The following is a 19,204-nucleotide window of genomic DNA, read 5'->3' as shown; positions in this document are numbered from 1 at the left end:
GCCTGGTTATTTCTAGTGTCGTGCATTATGAACTATTTTCAGATCGTCCACAGGTTTGTGGCTTGTAGGAGAATTAAATCGTGAGTCAAACGAATTGGTTAAACTCACGCATATGACGTAGTGTTGCGACACTCAAGCGGCTGCCATCACAACTAGCTAGATCATCTGCGCTTTCACTGTCAAGCTGCGTGTTTCGGTAAATTTGTGTTTAACATTAAAAGAAGCTTTGACTTCCTTTACAAAAGGTAGCTCTAATCTACGTCCGATCACATTGAAAACGGTTCTGCAGCAGACGTTCCCAATGATGTCATCGTATTATCATACAGGGAAAGAGGTAGACATGGCGGCGATGACAGAACCGCTCTGTTTGGAAAGAGGTAATTTTACCTAGTGCAGTTCAGCACATCAGAACTGATGTGTTTTGAAAATAGTGGAAAATGGCTTTTATCAATGAAGTGAACTCGTTGGTTTTTAAGCTGATTAGTGACGACTAGGGCTCATAGTGGCTTTAAATGAATGGATGTTGCCCGTAGGGAGTGCTCGTGCTTAGCTCTGCTTGAATTTCATTGAATTAAAAATAAAATTGCCGGACTCCTACAATTTTAATTTTAATATTAGTATGAAATGTTACAGAGTACACTGCACAATGTCGTCAAACTGCAGCTGAAAACAAGTTTATATGCCCTAAAATGTCTGTATAGGAATCAGATCAGCACTCTTACAAGTAGCTTCAGCATTATGCCCTGTGTGCACAAAGGCCTTAAAAACTAACATGTCAAATTAGATTGTGTTCATACGCACAGTATTTTAAAGGAATATTTAGGTAGAATACAAGTGAAGCTGAATGACCATTTGTGGCATAATATTGATTACCATAAAAAAAATAAATTACACATCTTTAAAAATTAAACACCTCTAAAGGATTATTAGGAACACCATACTAATACTGTGTTTGACCCCTTTCAGCCTTCAGAACTGCCTTAATTCTACGTGGCATTGATTCAACAAGGTGCTGAAAGCATTCTTTAGAAATGTTGGCCCATATTGATAGGATAGCATCTTGCAGTTGATGGAGATTTGTGGGATGCACATCCAGGGCACGAAGCTCCCGTTCCACCACATCCCAAAGATGCTCTATTGGGTTGAGATCTGGTGACTGTGGGGGCCATTTTAGTACAGTGAACTCATTGTCATGTTCAAGAAACCAATTTGAAATGATTCGAGCTTTGTGACATGGTGCATTATCCTGCTGGAAGTAGCCATCAGAGGATGGGTACATGGTGGCCATAAAGGGATGGACATGCTCAGAAACAATGCTCAGGTAGGCCGTGGCATTTAAACGATGCCCAATTGGCATTAAGGGGCCTAAAGTGTGCCAAGAAAACATCCCCCACACCATTACACCACCACCACCAGCCTGCACAGTGGTAACAAGGCATGATGGATCCATGTTCTCATTCTGTTTACGCCAAATTCTGACTCTACCATCTGAATGTCTCAACAGAAATCGAGACTCATCAGACCAGGGAACATTTTTCCAGTCTTCAACTGTCCAATTTTGGTGAGCTCTTGCAAATTGTAGCCTCTTTTTCCTATTTGTAGTGGAGATGAGTGGTACCCGATGGGGTCTTCTGCTGTTGTAGCCCATCCGCCTCAAGGTTGTGCGTGTTGTGGCTTCACAAATGCTTTGCTGCATACCTCGGTTGTAACGAGTGGTTATTTCAGGCAAAGTTGCTCTTCTATCAGCTTGAATCAGTCGGCCCATTCTCCTCTGACCTCTAGCATCAACAAGGCATTTTCAGCCCACAGGACTGCTGCATACTGGATGTTTTTCCCTTTTCACACCATTCTTTGTAAACCCTAGAAATGGTTGTGCGTGAAAATCCCAGTAACTGAGCAGATTGTGAAATACTCAGACCGGCCCGTCTGGCACCAACAACCATGCCACGCTCAAAATTGCTTAAATCACATTTCTTTCCCATTCTGACATTCAGTTTGGAGTTCAGGAGATTGTCTTGACCAAGACCACACCCCTAAATGCATTGAAGCAACTGCCATGTGATTGGTTGATTAGATAATTGCATTAATGAGAAATTGAACAGGTGTTCCTAATAATCCTTTAGGTGAGTGTGTGTGTGTGTATGTATATATATATATATATATATATATATATATATATATATATTTATTTATTTTATTTTTTTAAGTATTGCCAGAAGACAAAAAAAATAGATTTTTTTGTGTGATAAATTCGCTTTCTAACTTTTTCTGTATAAAGTTATTGCCAATTTTACAACTTCATTGCCATGAAGATATAATATCAACAGACCCTTAAAATGACTGTAAAAATTACGATTTAAATAACTTTACAGCTAAAATAATACACTCGTTTTAACATAAGAATTAATGTGCTTTTATAAAGTTTAAGCTTCACGTTTTTGCCTTTTAAACCTTCCAAAAATTGGCCCCGTTCAGTTCCTTTGTAAGTGACTCAGTTACTTTTTTTTCTTTCATATAGAAGAGGGACAAGTCAAAATAATTTTTTTGTGGTAAGTGTTACGATGTCAATTGAGCTTAACTTATATTGAACCCAGAATATGCCGTAACAAATATCCATGATTAATAATTCTTTCTCATCTCCATTTGGCATGACCTCTTTTTGTCATCTATATACTCAAAGCAGCTTTTTCCTTCACATCCATAGTGATTTAATACATGAGCATGGGTTATTTTCGAGACTCCATACGTGGAGTTTTTTTCCTCGCGCATAGGGTTGCCACCTATGTCTGATAAAAAACCTGGACAAATCAATGACCCGGCCACCGCTTTGCTCACAAGTGAAAATGTCCATTAGACATTAGACTCAGAAGACACAATTGGTCGTTGTGCATAGTCGTGAATATTTTAAACATCTCAAGTATTCTCACTTATCTTAACTTATAGCTTACCTGGTTGCTTAGATACTGTGCTTGTGCTTGCTTTTGCTTTGCTAAAGAAATAAGTAGAGGGATGACATTAGATTTGCATTTACCATACCTTAGCCACATCTATAGCCACTTTTATTTAGTATGTCTCAATCAGACATTGGAATAACAAAATCATACATAAATGGGCCTTAGCTTACCTAGTCTTCCATCTATACTTGGCGTTTCCCTTTGCTGCAGCTATCAGTGGTTTCTGTTCTTCATTGAATGTCTTGAATTCAGTGCATGACAATTTGAAATTCAATCTGACCTGAAGCTCAGACTTCACCATTGCAACTAACAGTCTGTTTCTTTTATCGGACCAAACATCCTCCATATGACTGAACACTCTTTCTGCATAGGCATTACTGACTGGTATGGAAAAAATAAAAGCAACTACTTTCAACAGCTCAGTGGATTCAGTTGCCTTGCTAAAAAAATTATTTGTTTTAGCATGGTCATCCAAAGCAGTTTTGCCTTCATGTTTAACCAGAATTTTAACTGAGCATACGGAGCAGGTAGCATAAAGTGGGTCGCCTGGTGTTGGCTTTAACCATGTGGAGTAATTGTCATTTTTCAACCAGTCATTATTAAAGTATGTCGAATGTTTCATTTTCTTTTTTACTGGCCTGTCCGTCTTTGTGAACACACTGTCATCTTCGTCTTCCGTCTCGCCACCCATGTTAACGCTAACGAACGACGTTGACGTACAATCTTCTTCACGCTGCTTCTCAAATTGCCGCCTGTAGTAACTGGCTAGCTACCAAGAAGACAGACGCGCTAGATGACGTAGCCTACGTCACGTCACACGTCCCAGAGCCAATGATAGCGGATTCTACACACAAGAGACACGGACCACTCTGTGCACAACGCACAGGCTATTTCAAGTGGAGAGAAAATAGATAGTTGAATATACATATTCACGTAGCCTTTCGAAAACCGGGACATTTAGTGTCCCGGGAGAGTGGATAAATTTCCCGGGACAGGTTATTAAAAAGAAGAACAATCCCGGTAAAACCGGGACAGGTGGCAACACTACTCGCGCATCGCAAATTGTTTATTGGCGTCCTTGGCTAACTTCAGTTGCCTCGAACAAGTGTTCAAACATGATCATAAAAACTAATTTTTGAGATGTGTAAAGCTACAATAACAACGAATGTTTGTTTAGTCGACGTACCGTCCACACGTCCGATACTGACATCGGCAACTGTTTCTATAGGTACTCTCTCTACACGTCTTGTAGTACCATGGCGGAATTTCATTAGTTATATATAATTGATTTAATAAGTTATAAATAAAAGTGATTCATACAAAAATACATATGTTCTGCTTAAGCATTTTTTAAACATATTGATCATTTCAAACGTTATTTACGTAACATATTTAATTAAATGTAGTTTAATTTATCCATGCTTTTGTGTGGTAGTGATATTCATGGTATACAAACCCAGATTACCAAACACATTTTTTTGTGAAGAAATGAAAATGTCCATTCTAGAAACTTTTTACATATTGTGTGTTCTAGCAGTGCAAACTGGGCCCACACTTGGTTACACTCACTGCCTTTCTTTGTTAATCTTGATTTTTGCCATAATTTTTTGCTATGTATTTATCTTTAATATCCTTCCTTCAGATGTTTGCAGAGTCATAGAATTGTTAGATAGGCTACAAAGGAGTGGTGAGCTACCTCCTCCTAAACTCCAGGCTCTGCAGAGAGTACTACAGAGCAAATTCTGTGCTGCCATCAGAGAGGTAATGCTACTTCAGTCCTTCACACATAAGGATGCTCGATTCTGTACCCTTGCTTGAAGATTAAAATTAAGCAGTGTTAAAATATTTACTTAACATGAACAATATCAAAACTCTTTGTAACATTTGTGTGACTAAGTGGTGAATTTTATTCTTCCATGTTATTGGCAATCTGTTTGATAACAATTTTTTTCTTGCACTGATTTCACAGAACACTGAAGGAAAATAGCTAGGCATATAAAAAGGTTTGGAATTCAGGAATGATGTGTCACTACTGTGTAAGACAGCAACATGTCTTCTTTCTTCACACATATAGTTTTTCATAAAGGCAGAGCTGTGCTTCACTGTTCCTCCCTCTGAATGACTCACTGCATTACTGCATCTCACTTTAGCCCACATGTCTCATTCCTTAACTTTTTGCGATTGAAAGTTCCAGTGCAGCAATCTGTTCTGTTCACCACTGTTTAGATATGACTTAAGCACAAGAATCAAATGGATATGATACAATTACACGCTATTGTCAGACATTCAGTTTTTAGAAGTTCTCTTGTATATTTGAATGTTTTGTTCAGTTTATGTAAATGTATTGTGGCTCCTTCCTGTAAGATTTCCCTTTTTTACATTCTTTTTCCCCTTCACAGTCCTTACACTTCACAATAACTTTCATTATTACACGGCTCTCTGGAATACTGATTTGTCAATTATAGCATTTTGTGGTCAAATATTTTTGTACAATGACAACAAAACTGTAATTGAACATTGCAAGTTTTGTTTTTCTTGTATTACTCCACTGTCTCAAATCAAAATTAAAACTCAAATCAATATTTCATCCTATTATTTAGTAAATTGATAATTAGCCAAACCATGTAAAAAGCAGGATAATGTACAATCTGCCAGTCATTATCACAAAATAAACCCTGATAGAGTGATCAGGACGCAGACATAAAGCTGAAAGGTCTTGTATCAATCTGAGGTGATACAAGAATGAGTCAGTTGTACACATTTAAGTTGAATAACATTTGTTTCAATGTAGATTCATATTCTGTTTAATATTATACACTCAAAGTGCCTGATGTATTCGTCTCAATATTCGACATGTTGTGCATTCTGAGATGCTATTCTGCTGACTACAATTGTACAGAGCGGTTATATGAGTGACTGTAGCCTCTCTGTCAGCTCAAACAAGTCTAGCCATTCTCCGTTGACCTCTCCTATAAACATAGCATTTCCATCTGCAGAACTGCCGCTCACTGGATGTTTTTTTTTTTGTTTTTGGCTCCATTCTGAGTAAACTCTAGAGATTAGATAGAACTCTAGAAATCACAGAGATCATTGAGAATTCTTTCCACATTCTGATGGTTGATGTGAAAATTAACTGAAGCTCCTGACCTGTATCTGCAGGATTTTATGCACTGCTCTGCTGCCACACAATTGGTTGATAGATAATCACATGAATAAGTGTACAGGTGTTTCCAATACATTTCTCAGTGAGTGTATAATGTAATAATGTTTGTTAATGTTATAAATGCTAATTATTGGAAAGTGTTACAAACTCCAATTACAGTTACAAAGTTGGAATTTCATAGCTCTCTGTTTTTTAGGTCTATGAGCAGCTTTATGACACATTGGACATTGTAGGAGGGCCAGAGGTGCGAGCACAAGCCACTGCCAAGGTAACTTTTTCCTGCAACTATGCTAAACAAGAATGATAGTGCATGCAGGGAAGTAAACACACATACTCTAATTTTTTTTTTCCTACTTGTTTCCTTTTGCACCTTTTTCCAGGCCACAGTAGCAGCATTCGCAGCCAGTGAAGGCCATGCACACCCGAGAGTGGTGGAACTCCCCAAGACAGATGAGGGGCTTGGTTTCAACATCATGGGGGGAAAAGAACAAAACTCTCCCATCTACATCTCCAGGGTAATCCCAGGAGGTGTTGCTGACCGGCAAGGGGGGCTGAAGAGAGGAGATCAACTGCTTTCTGTTAATGGAGTGGTATGTTGGGGCAGTTTTGAGATGATTATTATCTTTGCATTTTATTGTAATTTGTTTAATTTAATATTTAATCCTTTCAAATGGAAAACATTTATACATATAAATGATGCGATCCAAAATGTATTTTAACGGCAGTGAAGCACTTTCTTATGATGTGTTACATTCATACAAGCAGACAGAGAAGTAAGTTTGGAGCAGAAGAAATATAAATAAATCTTGTGTAAACTGACAGCTTTATGCTAAGCTTAATGCTATTTTTAGTCATTTTAAATGCCCGTTACCAGTCTCGATCATATTTTTTTTGAAAAAAAGCTGAATAAGATATTTAGGTTTGTCAGAGAATGTATTTTTAACATGGGTATTTTGTCTTACTGTACTGGCAGAGTTTTTATAGTCAAAACAAGTGAAAAAAATCTACCAGTGCTGAAGAAGTAATCCAAAGTATTTCAAATACGTTACTGACCTTGTGTAATCCAACGGAATATGTTACAAATTACATTTTACAGCATGCATTCTGTAATCTTTAGTGGAATACGTCAAAGGTAACCTTCTCAACCCTGGTCATACTTAGTACCATTCAGCACGATGGTGAAAAAGCACTTAATTTTGAAGGTGACATTGGCTGTGGTGATTTTAAGAGCTGTAGATTTAAAAATCAGTAGTACAAAATTTATGTTCCTAAATAACTCATTTGCAGTCCTTGCCTTTAAACATTTTCTATATTTTTCATTATGTGTAGAGTGTAGAGGGAGAACACCATGAGAAAGCTGTAGAGCTGCTAAAGGCAGCGCAGGGTTCAGTGAAGCTGGTCGTGCGTTACACCCCTAAAGTCTTAGAAGAGATGGAAGCCAGGTTTGAGAAGATGAGAAGTGCCAGGAGACGCCAGCAACATACCAGCTACTCGTGAGTGTGACTTTATCTCACTCTTCTCCTTCATTCTCTCTTGTTCTGTTCTTTTTCCTCATCTTCTCACAGTTAATCACTCACTCATTCTCAAGTAATCAGAAGACATTTTTGTTTCTTCAAGGTCATTTGTCACAAGATCAATTTAGAGTGTCCTATTTCATTTTCTCTTTAGCATAAGTTTTGATTGGACACTAGCCCCATTTTTGTATTCATTGTTTTGGATCCAGATTTTTTGCAGTGGTAGACTGACAAAATTCATAACATGACCGAATTCAAATTAAATAAGGGATATTTGATTGAATGTGCAAGTAGCCTACTTGTATTTTGACATTTCCCCTTTCAACTTATTTTAATCTATACAGGTCTTTGGAGTCCAGGGGTTAATTAATCCTAACTTCAGACTGGCCTGCTGATCCATTCTCTCACTGTTTTCTGCTCCCGTAGGATGACAGAAGACCCAGAGGCGATCAGTGTAGACTACCCTTGTATATGTTATTTATATGTTAGTGGAACGATCTAAAAATGTAGACCTCAAATATACTATTTTCACTGACCACGGTCAGGGAGAGACTTCATAGTGTATCTGGTCTGTCTGAGTCTAATTTTCTATTTTATTAGTATGTGGAACCTGCACCCTGTAATATGCTGAGGAGTTTTGTGTGTGTTAGCCAAGAAGAGAGCTTTCAAATGTGCTGGATAGTGCAATTAGTATACACGTAGGACTGTCACTGTTTGTCTTTTACAGTAGGATGTTATTAATGAATTGAATGGCATGATGGTTCCTACCTAGCTCATTATTCATTTCCACCTATTGAGTATGTGTTTCAGAAAACATGTATTGACAGTAGTTACAGCTATGCATCCCATTTATATAAAGTGTTCTTGTATCTGTGAGAACTACATCAGGTGCACACAAACACTGTTATTGCAAAAAAAACACCACCTTATGTCCAGAATGAACAGGTTTCTATGTACGTACACCATGCCCAAATAGGTTGTACGAATACTGTCATGAAAGTGCGCTGCTATGAGTGGCTTTGTGCTGCCAGTCACAGTGCCTGTTTTCAATGCTTTTATTTTTAAGTTTATTTATTTGTATTCATACTGTACATTAAAGCCAACAAAGTCATTTAATAGTCTGGTGAGAAACATTATGACCACTATTGATCACAGAAAGTTTTATGAATCATTGGAATTCTAATTAAAAACAAATTGTGATCACATTCACATTAAAAGTCAAAGTCGTGGCTGATAGTTTCTTACACTGCTGGAAGGAGGCCCTTTATTGGATTGGTTTACACTTAACTATTTTCCTGTTATATTTTGGCGAAAATTGGTCACCGTTCTATAAAAGGATTTTTATTTTTTAAATGTATTTTCTTTTAAGAATGTGTTTCTTTTAAGGCTTTTAATCTCCAGCACGAACGACGACTACCCCTTGTATTTTAGTGGTGACGTTGTTCAGGCAGGTGCTCAGTGTTTCTTTTTGAGCGCCAATCACCTTGGAGACGCGTTCTGGTTTCCATAGTAGTGGGTAATAATACACTTTGTTATACTCAATTCCTGTTGATGAAGGCCACATTATCTATTATTAAGTAGAAAAGGCGTCTTATCGGTAATGTATTTGACGTAAAGGTGTTCCTGAATTTAGTAATTAATGTATTAGTTTTGAGCATGAGTGCATAAAGATGGATAACCAGAGACGTAAGGTCGGCCAAACCAGCACAAACATTGGACACGTGTATTCGCAACCTCTGCCGTTTTATATTAACACTTGTAAGGTAGGTACGTTGAACATTGTGTTTACCAACTATCTTCTTTCCTGAATAAGAAGTCTCTTAAACGGAGCGCAACAAATCGAAGAAAACGCAAGTGTCTGAGGACGCGTTTTTAAAAGTTGACGCTCTTTTAAACTTAGGGGGAAAAAGGCGCAAACTTCTGTCATGTTTTACAGAAAAACGGTGACGGCCACAAAAACGCGTTCGACGTGAACGGCACCTCAATTAACAAAATGTAATATGGTGACCATAGTTGGTTCATTTTTCAGTTGCGGTGTCAAATTGTGTCCCTTTACGTTGCAACGGTAGAAATCAACTTTAAATACCAATAAATCGTATTGTTCGCATATCTGTAGTCTGTTGGGTGAAATCATTTTGCGCTTTGTTAAAAGTTAACTTTTGTCTAAAAATACATAATTTATTGTGTTTGAGAGATATCGCGTGTAACTAAATCGAAAGAGGTATTCTGGGATGTTAAACACAAAGTGGTTATATTACAAAAATACATTTATTTTATATTGTCAAGAAAATATATATATATATATATATTGCAATATTCTAAGATAAAGATAATGTGCCTCTACCTCATGTCTGTGGTGTTACATTAATGGTAATCGGCCCTTTAAGAAAAGAAGCAGTTCTATTTAGACTACTTGTGCGTAAAGGTCATTTTATGTGATGGTTGATCTGAGGAGTGCGGTCGTGTCAAGGGACCCCTCTCTCGTCAATCTCGCGAGATTTTTATACGTCGTTAATTTGAAGTCGCACAGCAAGCAACCAGGAGTGCATGCACATTTTTATTTTAAATGGTGTGTTTTGATGACCAGTCAATTTTGATGATAAGTTCAAGCTCTAAATTAAGAATTCACATAATAAATGTTATAACTTTAACTCTACTTCTGTCGGTCATGAGATATTATTGGTGACTGAGAAGTAAATCAATCAGCTCAGATTATCATAGTCTGACTTAGTGGTCAAGTTGTAAATTTTTGGCCTCTTGTATAAGAAGTCCCAAGTTCTTATCCACTCAAATGCAACTTCATATCTTAATAAACAAAGATTGCATCTGCAGTTCAGTGGACGTATATCTTGAGTAGGGACACATTTGTTTGCATTTTTCTTTGCGATTCGACTGGAAATGAGTGTGAGCTGCTGAAAACAAATGAAATCTCCTCAAGATTTGTTTGACATTTCTCAGTTCTAAAAGAGATAAATGTCTTTAAACAGCTATTTTCTTTCAACACTTTTTAATTCATGATGTCAATTAAGTCACAACAACAGAATCTATGATTTAAAGTATTATGTGCCTTAACATGGACTTGTGTAAAATATTACTGTATCCAAGAAACATGGGATGCTATATAGAGATTTCAAGAAGACAACAGGTTTTTATTAATAATGATAATAACAATAATGTTATATTATTTATATTATTGAAGTTTCTAATGCTTTCCATCATACATACACTGAGATGCGAGAAAAAAAGCACAGGCGAAAGCATCTTAACATAACATGCACGAGAAGTTGACGAGAGAGGGATTCCTTCTTGACCGACCAAGGAGTGCATGTTGAGTTCTTTCTTTCTTATTATATGCAATATATTTGTGTCACGCTATATCAAAGTCTGTGGTGTTACAATCATAACTTGCAGATTTGGTACATTTGAATCTAAATTTTGATAAAAAACAAAAACATACCCCAAAAAACAAAATGGCCCCTGACTTGAGACTATCATGATGGCAGCCACTACTTTAGTACATATGTACAAGTCCAGATATGTATAAATTTGTCTGTGGTCTTACAGGCAATACACAGACAGAAACATTTGCATAATGTAAGTTGTCTGTGGTATTACTTAAAATTGTAACATTTGTTTCCTTCAGAGCCAATTATTTTATTATTTGATGTTTTCAAATCTTAAAATGATTTTAACTTATTAGATCAAATGCTAGGTTACTAGCATGCATTTTTATCAATTTATGTCAAATAGAGATAACATATCTCCCTAGATGGAAACAGGGACTAAGGTGAAACATTCCACTAATTATTTTTATTTTTTTTACTAAAATTTAAATAAAGCAATACGGAATTTGTTAAGCTATTATTATTATTATTATTATTATTATTATTTATTATTATTGTTTTTTATAAATCCCTTAGTTTGCACTTACATGCTCATTTTAGAATAACCCATGAATTGCATTTCTAATACTGGTAACACCACAGACATTAATTAAATGTTTTTAAGCTCCCATTTTACTGGATAAAGCATAATATACTATTTTTAAATACATAGCAATAAAGTATATTGTTAAATAAATAAGTAGCATTTTTACAATGTTTTTTTTTTTGTTTTTTTTTTTTCAAAATTAAGGAATGATCATAGTTACAAAATGTTTGTTAATTTAATAAAAATTACTGCAGTTACCAATCATATTAGCAGGGCAGTTAAAGAAAAAAGGACACGGAATGAAATGGCAAATGTTACATACTTAAGAAACAATAGTATTATATTTTGTCTGTAAATATAGGCCTGAAGTAATATTATTTTGGAAGGGAGTACTTGCTGTTTTTGTTATAGAGCACTACAGTGCCAGTGACCTGTTCAGTCATCTGGGTTCTGGATGTATTTTTCCTATTAATGTTTTTCATAGGCTTTTCATAAAATTCTTCATAAAAACTTTGTAAGCCATAAACCAAACCAGCCAGCTCCGAGGTGAATCACAACATTACAAACTTTGATTTGAATCAAAAAATCTTTAAAAATATTACAAAAAGAAAATCTTTTTGGGAAAAAATTATATTACACATATATAATATATATGTATGTGATATATAAAAATATCACCGGCTGTGTGGTAGGTGAGCTTTAGGTTTTTATAAGTTATCATTGAAACTCAATTTATATATGGTAAAAAATGAATGGGATTTATTACTTCTGGAACCAGACTGTTGTGCTCTATTCAGGGCTTCAAATTGTAAGTGGATAATGTTTAAACCTTCATCAAAAACTTCATGTTTAAAGTGTCCAGTCTTAGATAATCCTTTAGTGTTTATGCTGTAATAAATGTTCTACTGCCACAACAGTTGTACTACAAGTTGAAGTGATATTGATACAGCTACCTTCAACCATCCTCTTGTCACTGCCGCAGAATGCCCCTCTTCCACCAGTCCTCACTTGTCAGAACAGAGTGCCTGCCTCTGCTCACTTCTCTCTCACCTCACACATGGAGCATGACAGAAAGCCTCTAAATGGACCACTGTACAATGAAATCCACTCAAAAGCCCCTGCGCACTGGACCACACACTTCCTCAATAAGGTGGCCCACAGGGTGAGATGTGTGTGAAAGTTACTTTATTTGGAGAATGGCCTGTTTTACTGCAAAGATCTGCCTTCTTGTTTGGCCCTGTATGTTTAAGATGTTTATGTCTCTCTCTACAGCTCAGAGACCACCTAACAGATAGGGTTGTCTCTAAACCCATCAGTGAAATGCAGGACCACTACAGAGGTCAATCAGCAACACAAGATCTACTGGGTGATTACCAGAGCATGATGCAGGTGAAACAAAGAGGCTACACATTAAGTTTGGCCCAGTTGTGTTTAATATATATATATATATATATATATATATATATATATATATGGATTGATTAAGCACATATGAAAAGGGTCTTTTTTAAAAATCTGACTGAATGTGGTTGTACAGTATAGAGTAACATAAAATGAAACTAAATGTATGTTAAGGGAGAGTTCTACACTAGAATTGTGCTTAGGGAGAAGCATGAAGGTTTTTGAAGAGTGGTGGATAAAGATATGTATTTTTAAAAATCGTGGGGAGATGTGAATTTTAAAAAGAAAATGCTCATTTATGCGAAGTATCTTAATGGCTGGATGTCATAGCCTAAAGGATTCAGTAGACAGCAGCTTCATCTTCATCGGAGCTTCTGGGCTGATGGAATAACTCATGCCTCTCTTGATTTTAATCAGGCACTATACAGACAGCTGGATACATCTCAGGAGTTTATGCGACAGCCAGTCCTTTGCACAACCAAGACCGACTTTAAGCGCTTCAGCAGGTAACCTCTACACCACCAGAGGGCAGTGTGAATGCGTAAATGGATTAAGTGCTAATTTTAGACCTAGTCTACTGATCTGAGGTTAGCAATGGTGGCTTCTCAAAAGTGATGACTGAGATCAAAGGGTTTACAGATCTGATCTAATCTCTAGATGTAAGTGTAGGATATTGCAATATTTTGGGTAATCTGGTCTCTGGATCCCATTAGATTGAAGCATCCTCTGGAAGAACTTCATGGGCAATGTAAATCTGTGATCATAGTGAATCATTTATAGTTAAATCTGTAAGTAGTTCCTGGCTTTGATCAGCCTTTGTGACTGTGCACTCCTATATAGCTGCAGACCAGATATCATGCATTGCTTTCAGTTAGCATTAGTGTGCAATATCACATGTTCTATGCCAGGGGTTTTCAAAATGTTGTCCGGGGGACACCAGGGGGAGCAAGGGGAGCAAGGGGATCTTCAGAGAATTTCAGGATAAAAGAAGGTTAAAACATTTAAATATACTGTTTTATTCTGCTTTCTTATCAAGAGGGCTGCAATTATGAGGTTAATTAATCTATGCTATTATTTTATTCTAATGAATCATAGTTTCTCCTCAACATTGTCACCTTTAGCTTGCTTACTGGCAAGCTAATTCTCTGTTATGCTTATGTGAAACTATAAGTATTGTGATAAGCGCTATAGATAATTAAATTGAATTGTTTATACATACATCATTAATTCAGTTGTGAGTTAAAAAAATAGACAATCAACAACATATTTTTATAATTTATTTTTGGCTTTAGAACAACGACAATATAAAAGCAAATTATTTTAAAGGAATATTCCAGGTTCAATACAAGTTAAACACATTTGACAGCATTTTTGGAATAATGTTAATTACCACAAAAAAAATTACTTCGAGTTGTTCCTTCTTTGCTTTCAAAGAAAGCAAATATCAAGGTTGCATTGAGTCACTTACAATGAAAGTGGATTAGTTTCTTTGGAGGGTTTAATGGCAGAAATGTGAATCTTATAATCTTATAAATGCACCTACAATGATTTTGTTAAAACTTGTATATTATTTGAACTATAAAGTTTAAATTGTCATTTTGTCATGGCAGCGAAGTTATAAAATTGGATATAACTTTACACGGATAAAGTTAGTTAGCTATTTTATCACACTAAAATCATGTTAAAACACATATTGTGGCTTTCATTTTGGAACAGTGAGTAATTTAATGTTTATGGATTGGCCTCATTCACATCCATTGTAAATGCCTCAGGGGAACTCAGATGTTTGCTTTTTTTAATGAAAAGGAGTTTATAATTAATTTTTGTTGTAATCAACATTATGCCACAAATGCTGTCAATAGAGCTCAACTTGTATTGAACCCAGAATATTTAATTAATTTTGCAAACGGTATAATTGGGCTTTTATACATGAAAATGTATGGCTGCCGTTATATTTTAGGAAGGTGTTCCTCGCAAGGGGATTATCATGTTTTGGGGTCCTTGGCCTAAAAACAACTACAACAACAACAACAAAAAACATTCTAAGCAATACACACTTCTACCTTTAATGGTGAAATGGCCTTGACATGATTCTTTAGGTGAATTAACTGTCATTAGGCTTAAAAGAGAAGCTAGATGCTGCATGAAGAGAGATCTCCTTTAGAGGGATTTGTTTTTTTTCTTTCATATTTGTCTGCTGAAGGCAGACTGAAAAGATTTAGTGAAGCATAGCTCATCTTATCATCTGGTCTGGCCTCCTGGTAACAAGGTCACAAACATATATTGACGCTAATAAACACGCCTCTTTCTATCAAATGTATCTATGGCAGTGTATAACATATATGGAATGCATTACTTTATGCACATTATTTTAATAGGTCAGTCTGCCTTTGCCAACTTCATAGTTGAGGTGAACACACTGCCATCTTTGATAACAATCTATTTTAAGAGCACTTAAACCTTCCTGTACGTTAGCTGGCAAAAGGAAGTTCTTTTATTGAGAGAGCAATGATATTGCAGGAGTGAAGACGTTCCCTCTGCTTAGCTGTAGTCTCAGAGGACCCACAATCTCCCAAATGTGTTTCTATTGACAAAGTAATATATGAGCTAAGTGAATGGCCAGTACAGTGATAAGGCAAGAATATAATGGACCTAAAGCACTAGTACTTGCCTGCAGCATATACTTCTGCTTTTATTCCCCCTTTGCCTCCTTTCCCAGTTTCTCTTTCTTATCCATTGATAATCCTCTTTTTCAGGTCAGATTTGACTCCTTTCTCTGTCATGGATGCAGCTAGCTTTAATGGACCCCTTACCAAGAGTGGAGCTCACAGCCGACTTCCTGCTCTGAAAGCTCCATCCACTTTAGCATTTCAACCCCAGCTGCCTCGCCTACCTTTCCCTTTGCCCCACAGGGGTAGAAGTAGTCTGTATATGGAAAGTTTTACTGTACCTGTGCCTCCCCCAACATTGCCTCCCACCAATACTGCACAAATTGGGAAGAAACAACAAGAAGATTGTGGTAATGGTGTGTTACTAGGAATTCTGGGTGTGCCCAAAATGTATAGTACAGAAAATCAGGTATATGGAGGAAACAAAATGTTTATAGTGTAGACAAAATATTGTGGATATTTGGCTTTTAATGCCTGCTAGAATTAATTTCAAAATATGTTCTCATCAGCATTGTTCGATTGTCATTCTTTTGTCACTCAGAGGTTCAGTAATAAATGGAGAACAAAAACATGTTAAGAGTGATTGGTTGAGACATTATTGATTTATTGATCTGGTGTGTGAGGATGTTTGTGTGTGTGTGTGTGTGTGCATGGGTGTCTTTTTATGTTTAGATTTAAAATGAATGTGGGTGTATGTGTCTATTTTTCCCATTGTGCATTAATTTACATGTGCACTTGATGTAAAATATATATACTCCTGTAGATTACAGTAAGCATGCTAAAATCTTAGGATAAAAGCTGGAAGAAAAGAAGTCCAGTGCAAAATAGCTGAGGAGGCAGTTAGCTACACACCGAGACAACTCAAGAGGTTTGCAGAAATGTACCGTACACAACTCGTGAAAGAAGAGAGCCTGAGAGAAAACAGAGAGGGTGATAGTGGAAAAAATATATATTTGTCAATATTGCAGATTAGTTTGAATTTGTATTTTTTTTTTCCCACCCACTTGCTCTTGCTCTCATTCCCCTGCTCTGTATCAGAGATAGAGGAACTATGACCAATTTAAGGCCACATATGGAAGGTGGGAGGATAGAAAATAGGGAACAGGTGAAGGCAAGGTGTATGAAAGGGAAGAGGCCAGATTAATTCAGCAAAGAGCTATCAAAAGCTTAACTAACAGACAAAAAGGTTGATTCTATTTAATAATTATTTACATTATGCCAATTGGAGCCAAGGTAAAGAATTCTCACCTCTTGGGACCCGAGCATGACTGATGTGTACATTTTACATTTCCAAATAGTAGCTCCTAAGAAACATGCAAAAAAAAAAAAAAACACGATTTAGACCAAATAACATGTGGACAGTGGGACTAAGTTGTGACATTTTAAATAATACCAACCTAAGTTGTTTATTATGTTTCCAGGAGTGTTGGTTATTCATGTTTGAGACATTACAGAGATTACATCTCACAGTCATTCTCTCTCGCGTCTTCCTAGGACTCTTATTTTGAAGTTTTCCCCCAGACTACATCTCCCATAGTTCACTGCCCTCATCACTTCCATCTGCTCCTCATCATCCTAACCTGTATTCCATTCCCTAGTTCCCTCTAGTTTTGTGCATTCGGTTGTCAGTCCTTGAAGTGTTCTGTTTAATGGTTTGTTGTGATGTTTAGCTTTATTGTTTTATTCCACTCCAGCATTTATAATTAAAAGATTGAACGCTGCTACTCCTGCGTCTTCCTCTCCAAGAACCCAACACATTACATTACAGAAATTAGCATACATAATTCTGATTCAAAGAAATGGGCATCATCATCCAATCACTGCCAACCATGTTAAAATAAAAATTTGCATGAAAAATGTAATCAATGTACTGATTACCATGTCTGCCAAACATGTTGAGAGGTCCAAACATCTGCAGCCTGAAACTGAACTTTTGATCGGATGTTAGGAGTGAATGCACTTGGCTGCAGGAAAGCTATATGCTCCCTTGCTTCCTATTTAATGCATGACTTAACCTCTAGTGTGCTGTCTGTCTACACTAGTCTCAGAACAGTGTATTTTCATCCTAACTCCATATAATGCCTCTGAAAGCAAAATGTTCCAGCATTTGGATGCATCCATTGATTCTCAATCTGATAATGGACAATGATTATGAGATATTTTAAGGAAAACCTATAATCCAAGTATGTGGTCATTGTGTTTTACAGAAAGCCATTTCACAATAAATCCATGAATTGTTTTTTTAAATGGCACATCAGATGAAACTAGAGTCTTTCCTCTTTTGACTCAAACAGGTTCTAATGTTAAAACTTAATGAGGTTTCTTCCCAGAAGTAGTTTTGTTGCCATTTTGCCTTGTTTTGATTTTACTGCAATTTGAAGGCGCTGCTAGGTAACAAAGAGTTTTTTCAGGGTTTACATGTTCTTTTTACTGTGCTTTCCATTTAAATGTGTGATGTGGGCTTTATTGTAGATGTTTTCTAATGTTGAGGTCTTCCTTCAGGATACTATTCCATTATTTATATATTTTGGATTGCCCAGTACTCATTGCACACTAAGTCCTTGTGGTCGCATGGTGACTCGCCTTAAACCGGGTGGCAGAAGACAAATCTCTGTTGCCTCCGCATCTGAGACCGTCAATCCATGCCTCTTATCACTTGGCTTGTTGAGCGTATTACCGCAGAGATGTAGCGCATGTGGAGGCCCAAGCTATTCTCTGCAGCATCCACGCACAACTCACCACGAGCCCCACTGAGAGCCAGCACCACGCGTTATAGTGTCTTGAGGAGGTTACCCCATGTGACTCTACCCTCCCTAGCAACAACCCCCCAATGTTCAATCTAAATATATGCCCTTGGTTATATGCAACAGTCTTGTTTGGCTTATATCCAACAGTTCAACAAACAAATAAATAACATTAAATTAAATTTGTCAGTTTGTGCCTTTTTCTCCAGTTCCAAAATAAGCAAAAGCTTCAAGCACAACTCAGGTCTCTGCACTGCTCTTAGTGCTCTCTTTTAGACTAGTGGTGTTTAATGAATCTTTTAAGTGAACAAATAATTCTCATTCACTTACATTGTTTTGGTGGTAAATAGCTCAGTTTTTTTAACAAATCAGTTAATGATTGAATGACTCACTTTTTACATAAAAGAGGATTGTTTGTTACCACCTACTGGATTAAATATGCAATCTCCAGAAATGGTCACTGAACAAATCATTAAAGGGGACATGGTGAAATAAATTTCAGAATGAGGGTGGAAAATGATCATGTTTCAAAAATCTATTATTTTTTTGTTCAAAAAACTTTAATAATATTATAGGTTAGATAACATATTGAAATAACAATAAAGGCATGTCATGACCCTTTAAATAAAATAAATCTGAATGTTGAATCAAAATCCTGACCACTATTTGGAAAGCCAAGAACACAGTGAAGCAGATTGATTTTGGACTGCTGTTGCTGTTGGACTGTATATCAGTATGCATGTAACTCTGCCCCTCCAGTCAGATTCGAAGACAGAAAGTAACTGTTGTATAATAGAGAAATATAGTCACATCCACAGTGGATTTCAAA

The 19,204-nt window shown here is 36.5% G+C and overlaps 1 protein-coding gene across 4 annotated transcripts; it reads left to right on the top strand.

Annotated features, from left to right (window-relative positions):
• The first annotated feature begins 132 nt into the window (after window positions 1–132).
• Window positions 133–17,743, top strand: lin7b (lin-7 homolog B (C. elegans)). 4 transcript variants are annotated; one of them, XR_007971746.1, is made up of 7 exons: window positions 133–377; window positions 4,597–4,715; window positions 6,314–6,385; window positions 6,498–6,707; window positions 7,447–7,610; window positions 12,544–12,723; window positions 12,834–12,950. XR_007971746.1 is itself a non-coding variant. In XM_052138761.1 (6 exons), the coding sequence occupies exons 1-6, from the start codon at window positions 302–304 to the stop codon at window positions 7,995–7,997; spliced, it is 663 nt and encodes a 220-aa protein (XP_051994721.1). In that variant the 5' UTR covers window positions 133–301; the 3' UTR covers window positions 7,998–8,854. The 4 variants fall into 4 exon arrangements, 2 of the variants coding, with proteins under 2 accessions (XP_051994721.1, XP_051994719.1); XR_007971747.1 differs by having other exon boundaries at window positions 12,544–12,730; window positions 12,834–12,917; XM_052138761.1 differs by lacking the exons at window positions 12,544–12,723; window positions 12,834–12,950 and adding an exon at window positions 7,976–8,854.
• The last annotated feature ends 1,461 nt before the right edge of the window (window positions 17,744–19,204 follow it).

Source organism: Xyrauchen texanus, chromosome 12 (genome assembly GCF_025860055.1).
Source record: "Xyrauchen texanus isolate HMW12.3.18 chromosome 12, RBS_HiC_50CHRs, whole genome shotgun sequence".
Classification (NCBI taxonomy): domain Eukaryota; kingdom Metazoa; phylum Chordata; class Actinopteri; order Cypriniformes; family Catostomidae; genus Xyrauchen; species Xyrauchen texanus.
This window is presented reverse-complemented; position numbering and strand designations above follow the sequence as displayed.

What these genes read in the sequence shown, in the direction of transcription:
- lin7b (XM_052138759.1), top strand. Translation starts at nt 9,302, where the DNA reads ATGGATAACCAGAGACGTAAGGTCGGCCAAACCAGCACAAACATTGGA. An exon ending in TTTATATTAACACTTGTAAG is followed by an intron (nt 9,395 to 12,543) that starts GTAGGTACGTTG and finishes TCACTGCCGCAG; the next exon opens with AATGCCCCTCTTCCACCAGT. An exon ending in GACTTTAAGCGCTTCAGCAG is followed by an intron (nt 13,469 to 15,718) that starts GTAACCTCTACA and finishes CCTCTTTTTCAG; the next exon opens with GTCAGATTTGACTCCTTTCT.